Source organism: Ranitomeya variabilis, chromosome 7 (assembly GCF_051348905.1).
Source record: "Ranitomeya variabilis isolate aRanVar5 chromosome 7, aRanVar5.hap1, whole genome shotgun sequence".
In the NCBI taxonomy this organism is placed as follows: Eukaryota; Metazoa; Chordata; class Amphibia; order Anura; family Dendrobatidae; genus Ranitomeya; species Ranitomeya variabilis.
In genome coordinates this window covers 51,145,100-51,171,576 of record NC_135238.1, presented here as the reverse complement: position 1 = coordinate 51,171,576, position 26,477 = coordinate 51,145,100, and the positions used below count along the sequence as shown (strand labels likewise).

General features: G+C 42.8%; 1 protein-coding gene across 1 annotated transcript in view; it reads left to right on the top strand.

The window, feature by feature from the left end:
- LOC143785923 (cytohesin-3) overlaps positions 1 to 26,477 on the top strand; it is a 118,313-nt gene that overhangs the window by 85,853 nt on the left and 5,983 nt on the right. The window contains exons 10-12 of the mRNA XM_077275067.1: positions 20,446 to 20,522; positions 22,512 to 22,583; positions 26,154 to 26,308. Coding sequence (XP_077131182.1) covers positions 20,446 to 20,522; positions 22,512 to 22,583; positions 26,154 to 26,308 — 304 coding nt within the window. The remainder of the gene's footprint in view (positions 1 to 20,445; positions 20,523 to 22,511; positions 22,584 to 26,153; positions 26,309 to 26,477) is intronic.

Genomic DNA, 26,477 nt, shown 5'->3' with positions numbered 1-26,477 from the left:
TATTGAGCTACATCCTTTAAGGATTATTCCCAGAGTAGAAGGCTCCTTTCCATCTGGAGATTATTCTGTTAATTGAAGCGAATTTAGAGGCGGACACCCCGTGCATTGCTAAGCTGCTCGATAATTATTTCAGCTCATTACGTTCCAAGCCACGGTGGCAGAGCTCAGCAATTTGATTTGCATCAGCACAGTCCAATATCACGTACCCATTCTGGAGTCTTAAACCCTCCAACATGACCCCTTCCTTCTAGTGGGAAACGTGGACCTTGAGCTTTCAATTTGGACTGCTCGCCAGGTCCTCTGAGCTGCAACCTCTAGTCTAGGGTCAGCAGCCCTGGGAGATGTGACAATCAGCTGAAGAGAGTGGAAAGGAAATGATAAAACAAACTCTAATTACCTGTATTTTTGGTGCTATAAGACACATTCCAGGTTTAGACAGCAGAAAGTAGAAAAAATATTTTTCCTATTAATTAAAACTTCTCTGGCCTTGTAAAATGTAGTGGTCATTATCACTCATTTTAATGCACTAGAGTAGAATAGATCTATTGGTAGTGTTTCTCTGCAGTGTGTATTATATACACACAGCTCTGCTACATATCATCATACACAAACACAGCTTTGCTACATACACACACGCATACATACATACACAACTCTTCTACATGCATACATACACATACAGCTTTGCTACATACATGCATGCATGCATGCATACATACATACATACATGCACAGCTGTGCTGCATACATATATACACACAGCTCTGCTACATATCATCATACACAAACACAGCTTTGCTACATACACAAACGCATACATACATACACAACTCTTCTACATGCATACATACACATACAGCTTTGCTACATACATACATATATACATACATACATACATGCACAGCTGTGCTGCATACATATATACACACAGCTCTGCTACATATCATCATACACAAACACAGCTTTGCTACATACACAAACGCATACATACATACACAACCCTTCTACATGCATACATACACATACAGCTCTGCTACATACATATATACACACATCTCTACCACACACACACACACACACACACACACACACACACACACACACACACACACACACACACACACACATCTACTACATACATACATACATACATACATACATACATACATACATACATACATACACACACTGTGTTTTCATTACCACATCTTGCAGTTCCTTCCAGGCGTGTGACTGATTACATCACCTGAAAGGTCCTGTAGTTAGTCTTGTGGAAGGTCCTTTGTCTCCTCAGCATGTGCAGCCTCCGTTCAGGTCAAGATACCTTTCTCTCCTGCCCTGCACCAATCACATAGATCAGTGTTGGGAAGGAGGAGAGAGCGCAGTTCTCACTGTGATCGAGAAGGATGGGATTTCTGCGTTCTCCTCCATCACAGGAAGCTGCCTCTGGACTATAAGACAAACACACTTTTTAGCAAGAGTTTTTCTTGCTAAAAAGTGCATCTTATAGTAAAAAAAAATATGGTACATAGTAGTGGGGTTTGGCCGGCTACATACTTACTATAAAGGAGTAGTTCGCCCGTAGTACTGCTGTGGTCACTTTACAAGATTACATCCTAATTGTGTGGTGATTTTTAAAAAGGAGTGTAAATTCCATGAACAGTGGGGGGTTGGGGTGGATTGCAAAACTCAATGTCCTCTCTCTAACCTTTCATAATAATCCAGGAGTCTCTCTTGAATTAGACCGTGCTTATATAGCAAGTGTTTGCTCTGTGTTTTCCTTTGGGATAGGCTTCTTGTGGAGGCATCAAGGCTTACGCCTTGGTGCATATTGTTAAAGTTAAATAGCCGAGTTCTACATATACCCTTTTCAGTATAGAGAATGAGTGGTGGATCACTTCTCTCCAGAGCCTATCTGGTCATAACTTGCCTTGCCTCTTGACCAGAAGCAGTTGATACATTTATTATCTTAATAACGCTTTCCATGTCCACAAGAACCTTCTAGACCAACCATAAAGAGGTGGGCTATCTTCCAATGTCGTCCCAAACAAAAGCCATCTCTCTTGATCCCCCGGTAAACATGCATGCCAGGATTGGCTTGGCTTGCTTGTTTACTTGTTTGCAATATTTATCTGCCTGGATTACAAAGAATCAAATATGACAAATTTCCTTAAAATCCAAATGTCGGCGAAGCTCCTGACTTGTGTAATGTTTATGGCGTGATGGATATCGATGGTGGTTATCTTGGTCAATTTTTTTTTATTTTTTTTTTTGCTATAGACCAGCTCTAGAAAACATTTCCAACGCTACATATTAGGGCAGTCTCACACGTCCAGATAATTCCGGTACCGGAAACAATCGGTACCGGAATTATCCGTGTCCGTGTGCCCCTACGTTTCTGGTGTACATCAGTGTGGCACACTTGCGGCACACGTGTGCCGCCCCTGTGCCCACTGGGTACCACACGCACCGTGCTGGGTACCACACGTACCAGCATCTGGTGCTGAATCCGCGATTCATATCTTCTCTGCAGCAGCGTTTGCTGCATAGAAGATATGAATAATAGTGTTTAAAAGAAAGATCTATCTGTCCGCCACCCTCCCACCCCCTGTGCGCCCCCCCACTGTTCTGAAATTACTCACCTGCTCCACTAGTTGGCTGTCGCTGCTTCCTGTCCTGGCCGCACCTTCTACTGTATGCGGTCACGTGGGGCCGCTCATTTACAGTCATGAATAGGCGGCTCCACCCCTATGGGAGGTGGAGCCACATATTCATGACCCTAATCGGCGTCCCCACGTAACCGCATACAGTAGCAGGAAGCAGCGACAGCCAACGAGGGAAGCGGGTGAGTATTTTCAGAACAGCGGGGGGGCGCACAGGGGGTGGGAGGGCGGCGGACAGATAGATCTTTCTTTTAAACACTATTATTCATATCTTCTATGCAGCAAACGCTGCTGCAGAGAAGATATGAATGGCGGCTTCAGCACCATGTGGGGGGGACAGCGCTTACTGTAGCGCTGTCTCCTGCACGCCACAGGGACTGCACACGGAGACCGTCCGTGTGCGGTCCGTGTTTTACACGGACCCATTGACTTTAATGGGTCCGTGTAATACGTGCGCTCCCACGAACACTGACATGTCTCCGTGTTTGGCACACGGAGACACGGTCCACAAAAAATCAATGACATCTGCACAGATGCATTGATTTTATTGGGTCTACGTGTGTCAGTGTCTCCGGTACGTGAGGAAACTGTCACCTCACGTACCGGAGCCACTGACGTGTGAAACCGGCCTTATACTGGGCAGAAGGGATATGTTGGAGGGTCTCATTCTCACCAATTGACCCATTTGCTTTTGCATTTTGTATATAAAGTCGTCATTACATGAACATCTTTTTTTTTTTTTATTGAATTGTGCCTTGGTGAAGACACTGTTCTATGTACTGTCTGTTAAATTTCCAGCAGTACATATGGGTAGCGATCCTTGAGGATTGGGTGACGTGGTCAGATGCAGGTGGGCCGCTAGGTGTTTTGCAGTCACGTTTAGTTCTGCCGGAGCCGTTTGGTTGCTTGCCTTGTATCCACTTTTTTCCTTGAGAAAATGTTTACTTCTCCTGCCTGTAAAGTCACAGGAACATCCTGCGAGGGGGAGATTTAGGTGGATAGTTGTCTGTTGAAAGTTTTTTCAGCTGATGGTCTAAATGGGCTTTGAAAATTGTACTTTTCTGGGGAAGATTGTGCTGTAATTCTGCTTTATTCTGTTCCTCTGTTATTCCTGTTAGAAAATGGTGTGGTCAGTACACAGTGGTCTGACACTCTCAGCAAGGATTGAACACCCCCCCCCAAAAAAAACAAAAAAAAAACAGTAGTAACAGCTACTTGTCAATTTATTTTCTTAAACAAAGGAAAGGATAGCATTTTTTTTTTTTATTCATTTTTTTTTTTTTGTGCAGCGAAAATTCAGGACTAGGGTTCTTTTAGGTACAGATATGGTCCTTTAACTAGAGGGCATTGCCACCAAGGGTGGGAGTGTAGAACATAAGAAATAAGGTGTGGCGTTTCTGCATCATGATACAATATGTAGTATACTATAATAAATCAATTCTCTCACCATAGCTATTAATCGAAAAATCTGTGCCAAATGATATAATGCCATGTACCAGTGCAAAACTATTAGCTGTTACTCATAACAATCTTTTGTAAACACATAATTTAATAAGCCACATATGGCTATATATAATTAGATAATGATATAGAAAACCTTATATAAAAAAAAATTACAACATTATGAAAGCGATGACTTAATGACCTGATGCTGGTATATGTATCCCAGTGATGTGACACCTCGCCTAGACGCGCGTTTCGCTATCTTCCTCAGGAGCTGTAAATATGACGCGTGTATAATCCTCATAAAGTGGGCTGGAGGCGCAGAACTCGCTGTATTTCCACGTCAGATAATTTTTTGTTTTTACAGTCTTCTGTTTCTGACCTTTTATAAGTAATTTCCAAGATGAACTGTGTTCCCAAGTGACTTAACGGACATTATCGTGAGAGCCCAAATCATTGAAACTCCGCAATCGGCATTAAAGTTAATGGCGGAGTTTGTACAGTGATTCAGTATTCCAAGGAAATGTGAAAATAGACTACTACCATTTATACAGTATATTTTTTATAATCTGTATACAGATTCTCTGGGGTTACATTACAATTTTGCACGTTAACTTATTATAATGAAGCTATCTTCAAAGCGGAGCTCTGCCTATCGGATGCCTAATAATTACATTTTCTTAGCATCTCACGGCCTAAATCTGAAGAGCTTTGTTGGTATTTTTATCATTCCGTAGACCTTCAGGCGATTCTGTATAATTTCTGTGCTTTCCCCCATACTTTGGTTACATCCAGCATATCACTGGGTTGCGTAGTTTCACTCACTAGGGACGCTAAAAGTTTACATGTTAACATTCTCTTTCCTGGTGTATAATCAGCCTTGATCGTCTTTCGGGGAAGGAAAAGTTGACAACTTTGGCATAGGGGCGCAGTCAGACGACCATATAAATCAGACCAAAATCTGACTTCCGTGCCGGCGGCTCTCCCGACCTGAATATGAAATACATGAAGCGGTCATGCTCCGGTTAGGAGAGCCGCCCGCCAGTCCATGCACTGCATTACAATCTCGTTCCGATTTATACCGCCGTCTGACTGCGACTTAAAAACCAAACCAGAATCCCAATTTGTAAACACTTGTTTCGGGGTGTTGCCCCAATATGAGATCTCAATTAGCTGTTTGAGTGACTTCTAACTGGGGTCAAAGGGTAATGTCTCTCCTTGTGTAAAGTGACATGCCTGACATGCAAAGGTAAGGAGACTTATAGGCCATGCAATGCTCCTTTTGGAAATTAAATATGCAAATTGCCTCTTCAGATTGAAAAAGACTTTAACTTTGAAGTAGCAATACGAAAAAAGGAGCATCGCATGGCCTATAAGTCTCCTTATCTTGGCATTTCACTCTCCACAAGGAAAAACGGTCAACCTTAAACCCCAGTCAGAAGCCTCTGATACAGCCAAATCAAATCTCGTGCTTTGCGCTGAGGAGGGTCAACACCCCGAAACATGTCTGAAAATTGTGTTTCTGGTTTGACTTCTATCTTAAGTAATGTGGTGAGGCTTGTTACAGGCTTGATACTTAATTTTAGAATTTCTACCTCCCAATAGGTGGTGCTAGAGTTCAAGTCCTATTTCTCGCTGAAGAGACAATATGCATATTTAATTTCCCAGAGGAGCATTGCATAACGATTATTGATAAGTGAACGTTCAGGGAATAAGGTGTTATCTGAGCATGCTCGGGTACTAGGCGAGTGACTTCGGCATGCTCAAAACATACGTTTCAGTCCCCGTGCCTGCATGTCCCGCGGCTGTTCGACAGCCGCGAGACATGCAGGGATTGCCTTACAAACAGCCGCGAGACATGCAGGGATTGCCTTACAAACAGCCGCGAGACATGCAGCCGCATGGACTCAGACATATGTTTCGAGCATTGCGAAGACGCTCGGTTAGCACCCGAGCATGCTCAGATAACACCTTATCCCAGCATGTTCGCTCATCACTAGTAACGATCACTCACCGGCGATTGCTCGGTTAGTGGTTTTTCAACAATCAACCTCCTTCTTTCCAATACTGGACTTGACCATGTTTACCAATCATTTTTGGCCGTAGAGGACCATGGGATGAGATGAGAATCAATATTCTGTTGTTCCATGGCCTCATGCAGCCATGATGTCTTGAGTTGTCAGTGATCTGTTTCTCTCAGTAGCTATTTGCACAGGGAGGTTGAAGGAGAGGTGATCTCTATCGTGGACATTTTTGAAAAGTGTACCAAATATGTCCTTGAAGTTCGACTAGCTGCATCATATAAAACCACACATTCTCAGATGTGGTTTCTCTCTCTTTTTTTGACCTGGTATTGAGAAGTGACTGTTGGAATTCCTCACAATGCACTCTTTGACATGTTTTGGGAAAAAGAGTTAAAATATGCCTAAACTTATGAAGGGATGTACTTTAGGTTAGCCGCCTATGGAGCCTTATCCCAAGGTCATCCAAAATAAACACAGACTGAACGGATGTAGTGTCTGTCTGTTCTGTCCATCTGTTAGAACCCTCCAAAAAATACAAACAGCCCAATCTGTATCAAAAGGCTGAAAAAGTAGGATTACAACCAAAACTTTTTGTTTGTTTTTATGTGACCACCTTCAAAGATGAAGCCTGGGAAAGGAGGTTTAAAGAAGCACTCCTGTTAAGGAGTGTACTGTAGTGTAAGTACGGTAATATACTCACCGATCGCGATCTTCCACTGTGTCCAGCGCTGCTCTGGTCCTCTTCTGAGTCACGTGACTGCGGTTCCAACCAGCCGGATCACCTTGCGCTCTGTGTGAGCCGGAAGTCTCTTTTACAATGTAAACCTCGTTCTGACGCCCCGTAAACGTTAAATCGACTTGCGACTCGTACAAAGACCCCAGTGGCGATTGGGAATAGAAGTCACGTGACCCAGAAGAGAACCAGAGCGGCACTGGAAGCCTGGGAAGACTGTGTAATGGAAGTGGGTTCATATACTCGCCAATCGCAACCATTTACACAGGTTCAGGGATAAAACAAAATAACGGGTGTCCTTCTTTAACTGTGCCCCACCTCTGAAGGTTTTTACTGATGATCCCCAACTGAAGAGGGTGAGGGCCATGTAGAGGATGGGCCACTGTTCACTCAATAACTATTAAACTTTTTGCTTTAAGCGTTTATAGAAAGTCTTGCAAATTACTGAAAGGTAAGTGGTTTTTTTTTTCTTTTATTCGTTTGCTCATTTAGCATTCCTTTAAGCATCAGGTGGGCAAAAATGCAGAAAGATGACTGTGTGGTCTACTTGTTAATCAAACCTTATCAGAATCCCAAAAATGACTATCAATTGAAATTTGATCAGAGTTATTGGGCTCCAAGCTTTGAGGTTACATTGACCTCTGTTATGGCTACTACATGATTCTTGGATTTATCGCATGGTTTTGTCATAGAAGGCCTTAGATTTGGGGGGTATGTGCCCAACCATGGGTTTGCCATCAGGTTATTTGCTGGAATGACCACTGTAGTATACAGTAGCTATCTGAATCCTCCTAACATTGTGATATCAGCCAGTCTAAGTGACGTTCAGCAAGGCCAGTTCACCTTGTATATTACGGGTCGACCATGATCAGGTCAACCATGCCATTATCTAAACAATGTAGGGAATCTGTCACCTAATTTGAGAGCATAACGTAGAGATGGAGACCCTGCTTCCAGTGATGTCTCACTTACTGAGCTATTTGCTGTAAAACCTGCTTCTATGTATTCCTCAATATTCTTGAGCTCTGTGTAACCCAGCCCTCACCACTGATTGGCAGTTTTCTGCCTATGCACAGTGTACAAGCTGCCAATCAGTGGAGTGGGCGGGGTTATACTGAGCTCAGCAGTCAGAGAACTGCTAGATCTGCAGCAGATGAATTTGTTTTTATAAAGTCTACAAACCCAGTAAGTGGTACATCGCTGGAATCAGGGTCTCTGTCCCTACATTATGCTGTTCTCAGATGGGGTAACAAAAACCTGACGACAGATTCCCTTTACTTATAGTAGTCATAGCCATTAGAGAAACCACAGACCCGAGACACCAAACTTAGTGATCTTGCTAATCCCCGGTAAAGTAATGACGGGTTGCAATTGAGCTTTTCTCCGCAAAGCCAGACAACCTTGCTCTGAACAGTCCCTTTACTGTGCTGTATGTATTAGGTATGGTTTTTCACAAAAAAATTATATTTTCTATATGAATGCATTTATTTACAAACGGTGATTATTTTTGTGTGTCTTTTTTTTTAATTTTTTTTCCATATTATCTGTGAGTTTGTATTGGTTTGGTTCGGCTATGATTTTTAATAAGTGGTTTAAATGTGCCTTCTTGTTTTCCTTATGGCCTATGACCTTTCACCTTTCTGTTCTGTGACTGGCTGTCTCTGCTTATTCTGCGTTAGGAGGTACGTACACAAACGCTTCCAGCCGCACAATTTTAGTTATTCATCCACTATTTATTTTTTTTTAATTTTTTTTAATTTTGCTAATTTTAAAAATAATCACAGAATTGTGCTTTTTTTTAAATTATTTTCTTCGACCATAATCACCATTTTGCACTTTTGTTTTGTTTTTGGTTGGAAAAATCTTTCCGATTCTTCTGCCAAGCTTCCAAATTTTTTTTTTTTCCTAATATTGATTAGTTAACCAGCATCGCCATTTACCAGTCACTAATTTTGCAAGGCTTTCATTTGAGATCTGCAGACATTTTGGGAGACTGAGCTCTCGAGACTCCGGCCTGCAGATCTCTATAACCGCAAAAGTGCCTGGAGCACTCAGGAAGTCAAAGTGCCGCAGACTACGATCCCCCTGGAGGGGAACATACAGCTGTGCTGGGGAAGGGGGGATCCATTTGCAGTGTATTAAGAACCTGGTAAATACATTTCGGCATAAATCCTTAATGCTTACATTTCAATTTCACAATGCGAGTTAACAAAACCCAATCACTTAACCTAGTCTGCAGAAATATAAATTTTATATAAATTTAAAAAAAAAAAAAAATTGATTTAAAAAAGAAATTTGGCGGCAGCACTCACATAACATAACAATGCCACAAGGGTACCGGGAGACCCAGTACTGATAATGCTGGACAGCACCGCTACGGGAGGTGGGTAAAAACTTTTCTTATTTTTACTTGGGCTACTGGGGAATTTATATGTTTTTTTTTTTTTTCAACAAGAGACATTTTATGTCTTCAATAATAATGAAAATGGGGGTTCCGAAGTAGCGATGGACTCTGTTCTGTCAGCAGGATGTTCTTCCACATGACCAGTGGATGGGACCTCCAACCGATCAGACATTTATTGCCTGTCCTATGGATCGGTGGTGATACCTTTCTTATTGGCAAACCCATTTACACAAATGAATGTTGTCTGGAGCATTGGAAGGAATCGAGTAGTAAAGTACATACAAGACCTACCCATGATCACAATTAGATGGTGGAAATGTAGGAATAAGTGAACAATTAGGGGTTTCTCCTTGAGACGCGTCCCTAGTAAGTCTGCGCTCATTAGACAGGTTCAGAATTGACGTAGGGACGAGACGGCGGTGGGAGAAAGTGCATTATTATGGGGGTCTATTTTCCTTTTTTTTGTTATATAGGATATTGCATTATTTCTGTAGAACTGTGTCAGACTGTATAGTGGCACTCCCCAATGATGAGGGGGAATGGTAACGCTCAGTTGTCAGTCTTATTCGTATGTTTCCATGAGGAACCGCACAAAGTAGAGGTCGAAGAATATATCGTATAGATCTGGTATTTTATGGGGGGGAAGGGTATTCACAAAATGTGACATCAGGAGAGGTCTTTGATTCGTACCGGTAGGGTAATGATCAAACTATAATGTGTGTCGGTATTCTTAGCCCATTACAGGTAACCCTTGAGTCACTTTCGGAGAACGCCGTGTGTATACTCACTGTTGGCGTGCCAAATTCTCAAATGTTGTACAATTTTCTTGGGCATTGTATTATCTTTTTTGTTGCATTTTAAAGAGAATATTTGCCAATTTGAACAATAGTGGTAGAAATCAGGACAGCAATGGATGAGTTATGGCATGAGGAAGGACAGAAGATTGGGGGGAAGCCATCTTCCGTCTCCCTTCAAGTGTAGTGCTGCAGATCGGGCCAAGCTGTTCGACATTAGACTGAGTGATGTTTGCCCTTGCGGTGGCTGCTTTCCATGCATACCCTGCTGGTCATTAAATTCCCAAAGGAATTGGGTGAAATTAGCAGAAGTGGTCCTCCAAATGCTCATGAATAAATCATGTGGTGCGCAGCTTGTGTTGTGCTTTCTACAGGAAAATCAGCAGGTGGATTGAGTTACATTTAACATTGCCACCGCTGCTTTCTAGCTCACTGCTTCACTTAACACTTCTGAAAATCAATATAGGTCCCTATAGATTCTCCAAATGTCCATCAAGACCAAAGGAGCAAAATGAAGCTCAACCATTAATATCAATCCAGCCAAAAATGATAATTTGTCTATGAGAAGATGACGTTGCTGAAGTCTGCATCTTAGTCCTGTACTGATCTCCATAAAGAAAGGGCTGAAAAAGGTATACCCAGGATTAACGAGCCCATTTTTAATTTTCATGTACCCTATTAGAGAATTCTAAGTCAATAGACGGTGCCATCTATCCAGGAACCTTATCTCTTGGACTGGGTGGAAAGTGTCTACAAAGAGCATCTGTCACTCTGGAGGACCTGTCCAGTTCTGCATTAGACAGTAATGAGTCTAAGGGGTAACATTTCTCCTTGTGGAGAGTGCCAGGTTGGCATAGGGAGACTTATAGGCCATGCAATGCTCATCTGAGGTTTTAAAATATGCCAATAGCCCCTTCGGAGAGGAAGAGGACTAGTACCGTCTATAGGATGTAGCAAACCTAAAGGTCAAGATCAATCCCTTAACGAGCCTTTGCACATGACTTATGATATGAAGACAAATCAGACACTCCATCTTCAGACACATGTTTCAGGGTGTTTGCCCCTCACCAGCGCACGGCAGCAGATCTGATTTGCCTAACTCATGTGGCAAGGCTTGATAAAGGGTCGATACTGACTTTTAGGACTTACTGCCAAGATGGGTGGAAACATGTGGGTGGGAAGGTTCACTGAACTCTTTGGCCACACCAAGGTTGAACACAGATCACCTGTGCCTGCTATGAACAGTCATTTTGTGCTTATAGACTCTCTTTAAACACCTCGCTCATCTACAAATTAGGCGGTAAGTGTATGATTGCACTAAGGGTCTGATCACTGTGACTTCCAGTGATCTTGAGAATAATAAAGTCCCCTATATGAATGGATTGGTAGTGCCCATGCTTGACCACCACTCTATCCACTTGCTATGGGACTGATAGCTTGGCAGTATCCACTTAATCCATTCAGGAGTAGTTCAGGACGTGAAAAATGTGAACATAGTTCCAGCTCCTTACGATTAAAAGTCCTTTCCGATCTTCATCATTGCCATCAGCCATGATGAAGATCGTTCAGATTGAAACGCGTCGCTGTTAGCAGGTTTTGTCGCTTGTTCACATTCTCATTTGTGCAGTGATCATTTTATATTTGATGGATCAATAAAGGACTTTTAATCGTAAGGAGCTGGAACTATCTTCACATTTTTCACGTCTTCAGCTAAATCTACGTCTGGGTCAGGACGAGTTCACGTGCTCCTGTTTCTGTTGGTGAGCTGACTGGGCCCTTGTAGCCCCGACATTTTTCTGCTTATTTAGTAGTCCGTGACCGCCAATTTCAAGATAGGTGAACGTTTAGGGCTCAGACGCCCAGTGATCCTACTTTTGTCCCCAGGATACAGTTGTGGCCAAAAGTATTGACACTCCTGCAATTCTGTCAACTAATACTCAGTTTCTTCCTGAAAATGATTGCAAACACAAATTATTTGTTATTATCTTCATTTAATTTGACTTAAATGAAAAAAACACAAAAATAATTGTCCTAAAGCCAAATTGGCTATAATTCCACACCAAACATAAAAAAGCGGGTGGACAAAAGTATTGGCACTGTTCGAAAAATCATGTGATGCTTCTCTAATTTGTGTAATTAACAGCACCTGTAACTTACCTGTGGTACCTAACAGGTGTTGGCAATAACTAAATCACACTTGCAGCCAGTTGACATGGATTAAAGTTGACTCAACTTCTGTCCTGTGTCCTTGTGTGCACCACATTGAGCATGGAGAAAAGAAAGAAGACCAAAGAACTGTCTGAGGACTTGAGAAACCAAATTGTGAGGAAGCATGAGCAATCTCAAGACTACAAGTCCATCTCCAAAGACCTGAATGTTCCTGTGTCTACCATGCGCAGTGTCATCAAGAAGTTTAAAGCCCATGGCACTGTGGCTAACCTCCCTAGATGTGGACGGAAAAGAAAAATTGACAAGAGATTTCAACGCAAGATTGTGCGGATGTTGGATAAAGAACCTCGACTAACAGCCAAACAAGTTCAAGCTGCCCTGAAGTCCGAGGGTACAACAGTGTCAACCCGTACTGTCCATCGGTGTCTGAATGAAAAGGGACTGTATGGTAGGAGACCCAGGAAGACCCCACTTCTTACCCCGAGACATAAAAAAGCCAGGTTGGAGTTTGCCAAAACTTACCTGAAAAAGACTAAAACATTTTGGAAGAATCTTCTCTGGTCAATGAGACAAAAGTAGAGCTTTTTGGGCAAAGGCATCAACATAGAGTTTACAGGAGAAAAAAAGAGGCATTCAAAGAAAAGAACACGGTCCCTACAGTCAAACATGGTGGAGGTTCCCTGATGTTTTGGGGTTGCTTTGCTGCCTCTGGCACTGGACTGCTTGACCGTGTGCATGGCATTATGAAGTCTGAAGACTACCAACAAATTTTGCAGCATAATGTAGGGCACAGTGTGAGAAAGCTGGGTCTCCCTCAGAGGTCATGGGTCTTCCAGCAGGACAATGACCCAAAACACAGTTCAAAAAGCACTAGAAAATGGTTTGAGAGAAAGCACTGGAGACTTCTAAGGTGGCCAGCAATGAGTCCAGACCTGAATCCCATAGAACACCTGTGGAGAGATCTAAAAATGGCAGTTTGGAGAAGGCACCCTTCAAATGTCAGGGACCTGGAGCAGTTTGCCAAAGAAGAATGGTCTAAAATTCCAGCAGAGCATTGTAAGAAACTCATTGATGGTTAGCGGAAGCGGTTGGTCGCAGTTATTTTGGCTAAAGGTTGTGCAACCAAGTATTAGGCTGAGGGTGCCAATACTTTTATCTGGCCCATTTTTGGAGTTTTGTGTGAAATGATCAATGTTTTGCTTTTTGCTTCATTCTCTTTTGTGTTTTTTCATTTAAGACAAATTAAATGAAGATAATAACAAAGAATTTGTGTTTGCAATCATTTTCAGGAAGAAACTGAGTATTATCTGACAGACTTGCAGGGGTGTCAATACTTTTGGCCACAACTGTGTGTGATAAATGTATGTAGTGGAAAACCTTTTTGTTTTAACAGTTCAATTTAACCAAGACTGAAGGGAACATTAAGTCAATGATTCAGAGATGTTTTCTTGATGGCCTTCAGCAGAGATAGGTGATCCATCTCCATTTCATTATAGGCTTCTGTAGCCGTGATTCATTTCACTGCCTGGCTTGGCTTGTTTGTATGAAATTTAATTAAAAAGACCCAATTATATTAAAACAATAATCTGCATGATGGAATGAAGTCTAATTGTGCTCTACTGTCTGCTCAAAGGTTGACCTGGAGGATAGATGGACCCCGTAGAGACCTCTAGGACACTGTTCCTGCGGAGAAATCCATGCATTTGAGTAATTGTTATTTTTTCCAATAGTCATTCATGATACTTCTGCATGTCAAGTATATGAGTTTTGATGTAATATATGAAGACTTTCATACTATGCAGAACGGTAGGGAAAGGACTATCTTGTGATAGAAATAATGTCCTTGCATCTAAAATTTGCCTTAAGTGGCTACCATTTTTCTCCAGAGAACCGATGCCTTCCTGGCCACATCACCTTTCCTATTGCAGATTTGATTGTAAATACTCTAGCAGTCTCTATCTATCCTATGTGAGGCCCGATTAATACTTGTGGTGTTGCGTTTTCTAGTGGTTTCTGTGATATTTGATGGTAATAATAGGGGAGAACGTCCGTCATGGTTTTCTAGTGTCATTGTAAGCCGGTGTGAACATAGTCCAATTTCTGCATTAATGAGATTTGGAGAAAACTAGTGAGAGGCTCTGTTCACGCCACAATGTCATCGATATGCTTCTACAGACCCTACATATTGCAAAATCGTCCTTTTAGCACACACTCGGACTGTATATACCATTTTCCCCCACTGTATTGAAGATTGTGGATGACTATGCTATCAATCACATTCGAGATTTTCTGTATCCCATTCATGGTGTTAAGAGTCTCTACTGGAAGCTACTTATTCTTCCTTTTATTAGTTGCTCCTTATTGTCTGGTAATACAGTAGTTGTGTTGAAAGGAGTTCTTCTTGAAAATGTGACTTGGAGGCATTCTCCAGGATCAGAAAAACCTGGCTGCTTTCTTCCAGAAACTGTGCCACAACTGTCCATAGGTGCATTGTCCAGTTTGCTTCCTGCCATCTGGGTGGTGCAAGGAGCTGTAACAGTAGTGAGGAGTGAATGTTCACAGCCCCAGTGTTACCCCAAAGACTGGAAACAAGTGGCTGCAGGGAGAATATAACTTCATTTTCTCCCTGCAGCCACACTTCTAGTTAGACTTCTATATGCGTTTACCACTATGACTGCAGGTAAATAGCATTTTGTTTTTTTTTGTTTTTTTGTAGACCGTCCTAATTTTGGCAAGAAATAGGTGAACTTAAAGCAGTTATCCAGGACTTGTATATTGACATTCTATCCTTGGGGCGCAGTCAGACAGCTCTATAAATTGGACCAAGATCAGAATTCGGTGCACGGACTGGCCGGTGGCTCTCCCGACCAAAGCGTGACAACTGCATAGAAATACATGAAGCTGTCGCACTCGGGTCGGGAGAACCGCCTGCCAGTCTGTGCATTGTGTTCCTGTCGGATTTATACGACCGTCTGACTGCCCTTAGGATAGGTCAGTAATACCTTTTGGAGGTGCGACACCCGGGACTCCCGTTGATCAGCTGTTCCAATGCTAGCGACTACCGGAAGTGCTTTATTACAGAGCTGCTCAGCTCAGCTGTGCGAAGTCTTTTTGGACAAAAATTGTAGGCAAAAAAGCACCAAAATTAATATTTGTTTCCATCTCCTTCGGTTAAAATTACAAAATGGTGCAGCATTTTGCCGGTTTCCAGTCTACAGTGGACATCATAGGCGTCTGCGCAGAAAAAGTCCATGCTTCCTGTACCTTTTTTTTTTATTATTATTTATTTCTGAGCTGGGAGACTTGTGGGGTAGAGTTGGGGAAGTGGAAGACTTTGCCCTAAAATTAAAAACCTTTAACTTCTCACTAACTAGACTTATGTCTGGCGGATTGGGGAACAGAGCTGCTTTTGCTCTCTACATCTGCTTCAGTACTTCTGGGTAAAGATTTCATTTGGAGTGAAAACACAAATGCCCAAATCAGAAAAAGCACATGAGGCTCACAAGACTGGCTTTCTGCTTTTCTCATTACCTCTTTTTAATTCCTTGTCCTGCTATGTCTTAGAAATCTACTTCTGATTTCTCTGTGGAAATCATTACACTCTTGCCACATGTCTGGACGTCTATAATCTACAGGACAAATGTGTTGTCGCTGTCTTAAGAATATAATAGAAGGGACAAACTGGCTCCCCCCGATATATAGACTTGTGGAGTTTTTAGAGAAAGCGTAAAGGGGTTTTCTGACATTAATAGTTAAATAGCAAATGACTTGCTTTTTCTATTTGCTGTCATTCTCTTGGTACAAGAGCTTTTATCTTACATAGTGTACAGCTAGGTTCCATAGAACTTGCTCACCAGAGCCTTGCTGAGCATGCTCAGTAGCTACATTCCAGGATATAAGTTACGGTATATCCTAATGTCCCAGTCACCTCTCTCTAGCCCATTGATTTATATTCAGCAGTAAGCTGATCACCTCCCCCCTTCTCAGTTCCTGAAAAGCTGCTGTTAGAAATTCAGCAAAATCACCAGCTCCCACCAGCTTTAATTACTGCTCGCACTTTCCCTAGCCATGTACATATTCAAATGTCTTGTAAATATAGTGATACCAGTGTAGACTCAAAACAAACCACTGACAGCTGAATGTGTTACAGCAGAACTAGTGCTGAGCATTATAGTTCTGCTAATGCCACAGCTCTGCTACTCCACACAAGTGCCTGCCCCGCTAGAAACCAGAAAGTAAGGAGGCTGCAGAGTTTTGAGCTGCTCAAGAGACAACTTGAGAGTAACCCTATAAGATGATCTTCTCAACCAAAATGTTATTATATTGTGGAGATTTCCTGATTCTCCTATGCGAAAATATGCAGGTTAGCATAAAAGGCATGTACTTGTAGCTATATGTTCAGGGAAGGAAGGATTGGGCATGTTGGATTTCGTCATGTCCAATCTTTTATTACCCCAGGAGAAATCTCGCTGTCAAAGGCATCTGACAGCTACTCATTCTTCTCCCCCTTTTGCGAAGACATGCTTGGGCAGTGAGTGTGCTGAAGGGCAAACAAATAGTATTTACCGGTAACTGCATTGATTTTTTAGGGGGGAATTTTTTTGGCAGTGATATTTACAAAGGGCGACTTCTAGTTAAGAGGTTTTGAAGATGGTTTCAACAGACCAAATCCAACGATGTATTTTATTTCTTTCCCCTATAGACCTCTTATAGGTTTCTGACCACTCCAATAGGCAATCTTATGGAAAATTAGCATATATATGTACTCAGGCTGCTATATTTCTGCTGCTGATTTCCTAAAGAATGGCAACAGATTTGTGCCTTTTAAAGTCTTATAGTTAGCTTAAAATTATATATAACGCCTTCATTGTTTTTAAGTAATTTTACCATTTGGAAAAGGAATTTAATTGTATTTTTTTTTTTTTTTTTTTATTATTCGGCTTTTAATAGTGTGTGAAAAGCAACATTTTTGCTTTCTCATAAATACTCTACGCCCTGTGGAGCAGCACATTATTGGAAATCAATACGATACACGTCCCTCAGGAAGCAAACAGATTAGATGTTCTCTTTTCTGATGAGCCGGACACTTGGGTTTGCTGGGGTTGCTCTTGCTAATAGGCTTGATGTATCGTCCTGCAACAGGTGGGAGCGATGAATATCTAGCTGCATCTATAATATACCGTCTGTTACCACCATCATCATACATCGGGGTTTGGTACATAAGAATATTTAAAGGGAATCTATTGCCAGCTTTATTCTTCTCAATCTCAGGAGAGCATAAGAAGGGAACAGATATCTTGATAACCGCACTGGGTTGCTTGCTGTAGTTTTGATAAGATCATGGCTTTGTCTCTGAGATGAGCTCTGTTTAACCCCACCAGTGCCATTATTAAGTCTTCCGCTTATGCTGTGCACAGACTGATCGCGCCCAATCTATGCATGGATAGTTTATGGCTATGGATGACTACATAGTAGTAGTAGAGCTGCAGCAGATAAAACTACAGCAAGAAGCCCAAGTCATCCATACTAAGAATCCACGTTTTTGCTTGGCAGATGAACAATATTAACCTTGTGACAGGTTCTCTTTGCCATCTATTCTGGAACTGCAGATAAATGGTTAAACATTACTTGTATTGGATGTAAGAAAACATTATAGTAAAGGATTGATGTAAGTGCAGAAATCTTATTGTAGTAAAGACGGGCACAGTAGTCGATCACTGAGCTCAGCGGCTCGTGCCTTCAACGTGGGCAGAGCCGCTGAGCTCGGTTACTGGCTGCAGACACCAGGAGCAAAAGTAGAGACCTGGGGAGGGTAAGCAAAGCATAGGTTGCTGCTGATTGACAGTGATTTTTCAAAACCAGAAACCCCCTCTACAGATATAGGGTTTAATCTGCAGGTACATGGCGTTACAATGATGCCCACCTGCCTTACTTTTAAGTGCAGCTGCTGAGAGAAAATGAACTTATTTCTTCCCAGGAGCCGCCGGCTTTCAGTCGTGGGGCATGCATGAAGCCATTTCAGTCTATGGATGAACACTATGGATTGCGGCTATAAGCACACCCCGACACTTTGACAACGTGCAGTGTATCTGTGCAGAGCTAGCTGTCGATCACCATGCCAGGGCGCTGCTCACCTCATACTGTAGCTACCCTGTGAACACCCCCATGACTGAAAGCCGGAGGAAATAAGTTCACGTTCAGTGCAGCAGCCAGGAAGCATTGTAACTATAGATGAGCGCAAGGGCTTGTTACTCGAGTTTGCCTAGGGTGCTCGAGTATGCACAGAGTATCGCGTAAGATTGCCTAACATACATGGGCAATCCCTGCATGTTTTGTGGATATCTTCACATGTCACTCGAACACCCGCGATACTTGGCGCATACCCGAGCACCCTAGGACAACTCAAGTAATGAGCAATTGCGCTCCTCACTAATTGTAACGCTATTTACCTGTGCATTAACTCAATACCTGCAGGATAAATAGCGGTTCCCTTTAAGGATTCGCATCTTTTTTACAATGTTTTATGCTCCTCCTTAGAAGCCATGATTGATAGTAATCCATCCATGGGCAGTATGTGGGAATTCTGTATGAGATGTAGGGTTTCCCGCTTGGTTTGCAGCATTTGGGCAGTGCAATGATGCCTTGCAGAAGGGCTGTACATGGCGACTCCTAGGTCTATAATATCATTTTCTCTTCTAAGATGTCCTCCAACTACAAGATCTGTAATAAGATTATTCTGTAATGACTTTAGGGCATGGATAATGGATTCATAAGTACCATAAGTCTCCGACCTGTCAGCCAAAAAGAGATAAAGCTGAAAACGGAGCGCAGTCTCCCAAACTGGAATCCAATTTACCATAGGGCTTAATGCTGTAAATTGGAGAATCAACATGACGCTCCCCAGCGATGAATCCATCATTGCTCTCCTACACTGTAAGCCTTGTAAAAAGCGCTCGTAATGATCATCCAACAAGGGCTGAAGACCCCTAGGTTCACACTGTAAGCCTTGTAAAAAGCTCTCGTAATGATCATCCAACAAGGGCTGAAGACCCCTAGGTTCACACTGTAAGCCTTGTAAAAAGCTCTCGTAATGATCATCCAACAAGGGCTGAAGACCCCTAGGTTCACACTGTAAGCCTTGTAAAAAGCGCTTGTAATGATCATCCAACAAGGGCTGAAGACCCCTAGGTTCGCACTGTAAGCCTTGTAAAAAGCGCTTGTAATGATCATCCAACAAGGCCTGAAGACCCCCTAGGTTCACACTGTAAGCCTTGTAAAAAGCGCTTGTAATGATCATCCAAAAAGGCCTGAAGACCCCCTAGGTTCCTTAGATGACTCGGCGATGGAGCAGTGGGCAGAGAAGCATGAGTTTGCACAGCTTTTGAACCCCCATGCTTACAAGTCACGCTCTTGGTCTCCATTGGCTGCTTAATTTGCTGTCATCTTCACTGTCGTGTCCAGACATCGTCTGTTTGTTCCAGACTTGCATCCGCTTTCTCTGTAATTCTGAAATGTTCTCTTCTCTTAAACTTGTTTTTTATTTTTCTTTCTTGCAAAGTATTGAAAGTTATTATGGTAGGATGGACGGCAGCATGCCTATAGCCGGTCGGTTCTCAACGGTAGAAATGGTTAAGTCCGATCTCCTCCTCGTCCATAAATATGAAATGTAAAACAGGTGGAAGCTATTTTTGTCGTTGGAGGCTTTCTGCAATAAGTATGCCCCAGCTAATTGAGATATTGGATGACTTCATTCCAGCACACAAACTTTGCTCGGATTTTTCTCCTCGGGGATCGCTCCTGGAGTCCGTCCAGAGCTCGTCTTAACATTTGGTCACGCACAGTGGAAGACTTCAGTCTCGATGTGCCCTGTAATGTAGTCAGGGATTCTCTCTGAAAAAGAATTCTATATCGTATATATGAAATAATCGAGAACCCTTTGGGAAATTTCTGAAGACCCATATTTCCCCCCCGATATGTCATTTTTAAAAATTTATATTTCCGCTCTCAGTTTGGAGCGAGACTCCAGTAACTAATGACAATGTGCTGGATAAGTGAAAGCAGGTGTTCTTACATAAAGGACAACTCTATAACTAAAGAACGGGGGCCAGATCTCCTCCACGTGTCCTAGAAGTGAAGAGGTTAGATCTGGAGGTTCTTGTGCAGCGCGGCCATTTGTAGACTCGCTTCTTCATGGCGTGATCTTTGTGTCCTCCAGGAGGAAGAGTGAAGACGTGGAAACGCAGATGGTTCATCTTGACTGATAATTGCCTGTATTACTTTGAATACACAACGGTGAGTAGATCTGGTGTCTTCACTAAACTTTGAGAATTATCGAGAGCTGGAAGGCTGTATTATAACTGGTTGGCACACTTAGTGGTTCATCCCAGGAACCAAATCTCACCGAAGTGTTCTCCTTGGCACATATCCAGATATAGACACTAACACATCTATAGGTATCTCTATGAATGAAGGTGGCACTTCACCAACAAGGGAATGGATTACACAATGATTGTGTATATCCGAAATATGGTCATCCACATTGAGGACTTACATACTCGGTCTAGTTTCCAAACCTACAACTTAAGCAGCATTTGTACAATATTATGTAAAGGTGTTGTCCACTACTTTTGTGTTGATGACCTATTCTTAGGGTAGGTCATGGATATCAGATCGGTGGACATCCCTGCTAATCTACTGTTCCCAGTACTGGTGGCAGCCGGATGTGATTGGTTTCGGAACAGCACAGCTCTGTTAGCGCTATGGTGGCCGGATACTGCACATCGGTGGCCCTATTGGAACGAGTAGGCGTTCATCTGCCGTACACCACTGCGGCCACTATGCAGATGACAGAGCTGTGCTGGTTCCACTCCACAACTGATTGCAGCCGGCAAGGGAACTGATGATTTTCAGGGGAGCCGGGTGTTGCACCCCCACGATCTGATATTGATGACCTATCTTAAGGATATGCCATCAATATAAAAGTAGTGGACAACCCTACAACCCTTTTAAAGGTTATTTACAGGTGTATAATATTAGTATTCTATCCTTAGCATAGGTGATCATTATCAGATTGATGAGGATCCCACCAATCCACTTTTATTAGCTCCTTCTGTGCCAGATGTTGGAGCACAGCGCTGTTCAACGTATAGCGGCCACTGGCAGATACTGCAGCTCAGCTCTTATTCACTGAAAGGGAAAATCTGCAGTCTTTGTGTGACTTCTGAATTGTGACACTGTGATGCACACTGTCATGTTTCCCCTGTGGAAGGTCATCATGTGTGTGATATCTAAACTTGCTGTCATGTACTGACTAGTCTTACTGGGATTCTCTGCATAGAATGCATAGAATAATTAGAATTAAGAGAACCCAGATGAGTTTAATTGTCACTATGCAAATTGCACACATGTGACCAAGTGGTCACCCCACCCGCGTGCGGAATATGGCTGTGTATGCATCGCACAGTGTCACAAATCTGCACTTTGCAGCCACATAAAGTGACTGCAGATTTGTCATTTCAGCCTGGACAGCCCCTTTAAATAGGAGCTGAGCTGCAGTTCTCATGAGCAGCCACTATATGTTGAATGGAGCTCTTCCAGCTTTGTACACTGCTTACATCTGGCTACAGACAAACCTAATAACTGCTGATCGGTGGGTACACATGGGGTCAGACCCCTACTGATCTGATATATTAGATGCCTGCACGAAACACCCCCTTTCAAAACGCGGCCACCAGAGCAATCAAGTAGCCATGTATTTCTCCTGCAGTGACCACTGCTGGAGAGTGGTGGTACTACATGGTGGATAGTTAGATGGAAGGCCATCTTTTTTAAAACAAGAACTCCTAGGATCCGCTAGAGCACAAGACACTCCTTCAGAGTAGCTCTCCATAAAAAAAACAAAAAACAACGTACTGAAAAGTATCTGATGACCGGCTATGCTACTTTCTAAACGTACTTGTTCACCTCCAATCCTGATCATGTTCAATTGACACAACGCGCTCTTATTTCAGCGACGCCGCGCTCTTATTTCAGCGACGCCGCGCTCTTATTTCTGCGACGCCGCGCTCTTATTTCTTTTACATTTTGGTTGGTTCTTTATATCTTGCATTGTACCTCCCCCTGGTGGAGAATACAAGATTTGCATCTTCACACAATTTAGAGGTCATTGCAAATATACTGTATATATACCTCCTTTATACATATTTATTCTGTTTATTTTTTTTTCTCTGCCAATAGAATTTAACTTTTACTTGTTCATTCTTACACTGTATGTTTTTACAGGACAAAGAACCGAGAGGTATAATTCCTTTGGAAAATTTGAGTATCAGAGAAGTTGAAGATCCTCGCAAACCAGTGAGTATTATTTATGCATTTGCATAGCGCCATCATATTCCACAGCGCGGCACAGTCACTAACATCACTGTGCCCATTGGGGCTCTCAGTCTAATTTCATTATCAGTATCACTTCGTGGTGTGAGATTAAATCAGAGCATCAGGAGGATTTTTTTTTTTTTTTAAAGATATTTTAAGCTTTTTTTCTTTTTCATGGCACCCCTTTATTTCAAGACTGGGGTCAATAGGATGTTTCCGTGCACAGTTTAAGTTTGGACGTAATGTGTAGAGTCCTGTGCCATTGAGAAGGGGAGTGGTAATGGCCGGTATAGACATACACTTCCGGGAGGAATAACAGAGGAACGGGCACATGGGGAATACGAGTATTTAGTATCGCAACCAAATTTGCGGTTCCATTTCTCTAGCTTACTGCAGACGTATTTCTTTGTGGTATTTTGGAGCCATAACTTTCTGGCACAAAGTTTCATAGTTTTTAAGGTTGAAAGAAGACACAAGTCCATCGAGTTTAACCTATAACCCAACAAGGGAAACTGTATCCACATTTCTGTAACAGATTAACATCTTAAAACCTGCTTACAGCTCTTCTGGTGACCCGTGACTGCAGCCAACATGACTAGATGGATAATGGGGTTACTAAATATGTGGACATTGTATATTCTCGAGGATAGTAAGGGGTCGTTTGGTAGTAAAGCACATGATACCTTTTCTACACTTCCCCGCGCAGCAGTAAAGCGCATGATGCCTTTTCTACACTTCCCCACGCTGCAGTAAATCATATGATGCCTTTTCTACACTTCCCCACGCTGCAGTAAAGCATATGATGCCTTTTCTACACTTCCCCACGCTGCAGTAAATCATATGATGCCTTTTCTACACTTCCCCACGCTGCAGTAAAGCATATGATGCCTTTTCTACACTTCCCCACGCTGCAGTAAATCATATGATGCCTTTTCTACACTTCCCCACGCTGCAGTAAAGCATATGATGCCTTTTCTACACTTCCCCACGCTGCAGTAAAGCACATGATGCCTTTTTTACACTTCTCCGCGCAGCAGTAAAGCACATGATGCCTTTTCTACACTTCCCCACGCTGCAGTAAAGCACATGATGCCTTTTTTACACTTCTCCGCGCAGCAGTAAAGCATATGATGCCTTTTCTACACTTCCCCCACGCTGCAGTAAAGCATATGATGCCTTTTCTACACTTCCCCACGCTGCAGTAAAGCACATGATGCCTTTATTACACTTCCCCACGCTGCAGTAAATCATATGATGCCTTTTCTACACTTCCCCACGCTGCAGTAAAGCATATGATGCCTTTTCTACACTTCCCCACGCTGCAGTAAAGCACATGATGCCTTTTTTACACTTCTCCGCGCAGCAGTAAAGCGCATGATGCCTTTTCTACACTTCCCCCACGCTGCAGTAAAGCATATGATGCCTTTTCTACACTTCCCCACGCTGCAGTAAAGCACATGATGCCTTTTTTACACTTCCCCACGCTGCAGTAAATCATATGATGCCTTTTCTACACTTCCCCACGCAGCAGTAAAGCATATGATGCCTTTTCTACACTTCCCCACGCTGCAGTAAAGCATATGATGCCTTTTCTACACTTCCCCACGCTGCAGTAAAGCACATGATGCCTTTTTTACACTTCTCCGCGCAGCAGTAAAGCACATGATGCCTTTTCTACACTTCCCCACGCTGCAGTAAAGCACATGATGCCGTTTTTACACTTCTCCGCGCAGCAGTAAAGCATATGATGCCTTTTCTACACTTCCCCCACGCTGCAGTAAAGCATATGATGCCTTTTCTACACTTCCCCACGCTGCAGTAAAGCACATGATGCCTTTTTTACACTTCCCCGCGCAGCAGTAAAGCGCATGATGCCTTTTCTACACTTCCCCACGCTGCAGTAAAGCACATGATGCCTTTTTTACACTTCTCCGCGCAGCAGTAAAGCATATGATGCCTTTTCTACACTTCCCCCACGGTGCACTAAAGCATATGATGCCTTTTCTACACTTCCTCACGCTGCAGTAAAGCACATGATGCCTTTTTTACACTTCCCCGCGCAGCAGTAAAGCGCATGATGCCTTTTCTACACTTCCCCACGCTGCAGTAAAGCACATGATGCCTTTTTTACACTTCTCCGCGCAGCAGTAAAGCGCATGATGCCTTTTCTACACTTCCCCCACGCTGCAGTAAAGCATATGATGCCTTTTCTACACTTCCCCACGCTGCAGTAAAGCACATGATGCCTTTTTTACACTTCCCCACGCTGCAGTAAATCATATGATGCCTTTTCTACACTTCCCCACGCAGCAGTAAAGCATATGATGCCTTTTCTACACTTCCCCACGCTGCAGTAAATCATATGATGCCTTTTCTACACTTCCCCACGCTGCAGTAAAGCATATGATGCCTTTTCTACACTTCCCCACGCTGCAGTAAAGCACATGATGCCTTTTTTACACTTCTCCGCGCAGCAGTAAAGCGCATGATGCCTTTTCTACACTTCCCCCACGCTGCAGTAAAGCATATGATGCCTTTTCTACACTTCCCCACGCTGCAGTAAAGCACATGATGCCTTTTTTACACTTCCCTGCGCAGCAGTAAAGCGCATGATGCCTTTTCTACACTTCCCCACGCTGCAGTAAATCATATGATGCCTTTTCTACACTTCCCCACGCAGCAGTAAAGCATATGATGCCTTTTCTACACTTCCCCACGCTGCAGTAAATCATATGATGCCTTTTCTACACTTCCCCACGCTGCAGTAAAGCATATGATGCCTTTTCTACACTTCCCCACGCAGCAGTAAAGCATATGATGCCTTTTCTACACTTCCCCACGCTGCAGTAAATCATATGATGCCTTTTCTACACTTCCCCACGCTGCAGTAAAGCATATGATGCCTTTTCTACACTTCCCCACGCAGCAGTAAAGCATATGATGCCTTTTCTACACTTCCCCACGCTTCAGTAAATCATATGATGCCTTTTCTACACTTCCCCACGCTGCAGTAAAGCATATGATGCCTTTTCTACACTTCCCCACGCTGCAGTAAAGCATATGATGCCTTTTCTACACTTCCCCACGCTGCAGTAAAGCACATGATGCCTTTTTTACACTTCCCCGCGCAGCAGTAAAGCGCATGATGCCTTTTCTACACTTCCCCACGCTGCAGTAAAGCACATGATGCCTTTTTTACACTTCTCCGCGCAGCAGTAAAGCATATGATGCCTTTTCTACACTTCCCCCACGGTGCAGTAAAGCATATGATGCCTTTTCTACACTTCCCCACGCTGCAGTAAAGCATATGTTGCCTTTTCTACACTTCCCCACGCTGCAGTAAAGCACATGATGCCTTTTTTACACTTTTCCGCGCAGCAGTAAAGCATATGATGCCTTTTCTACACTTCCCCACGCTGCAGTAAAGCATATGATGCCTTTTCTACACTTCCCCACGCTGCAGTAAAGCATATGATGCCTTTGTGACCTGGCAGACACCACCGATAATGTATCTCTAATCTATTTATTAATAATTTTTTTTTAATATTCCAGAACTGTTTTGAGCTATTCAATCCAAGCCACAAAGGACAAGTTATCAAAGCTTGTAAGACAGAAGCAGATGGAAGAGTGGTGGAGGGAAACCATGTTGTGTACAGAATATCTGCACCTACACCCGAGGAGAAAGAAGAATGGATAAAGTCTATCAAGTGAGTCATGGCCACTAGTTATTGATAAGTCAGGGAGCTACACGTAGAAATCCTGAGGAGCTTTTACTAGTCAAACTCTGCAGATAAATGGTGTAACGCCTTCAAGATCACATACCCAGCTAGGCTCAGTTACATGCACTGACAATGGGCTAAAGGAATGTTTGATTCC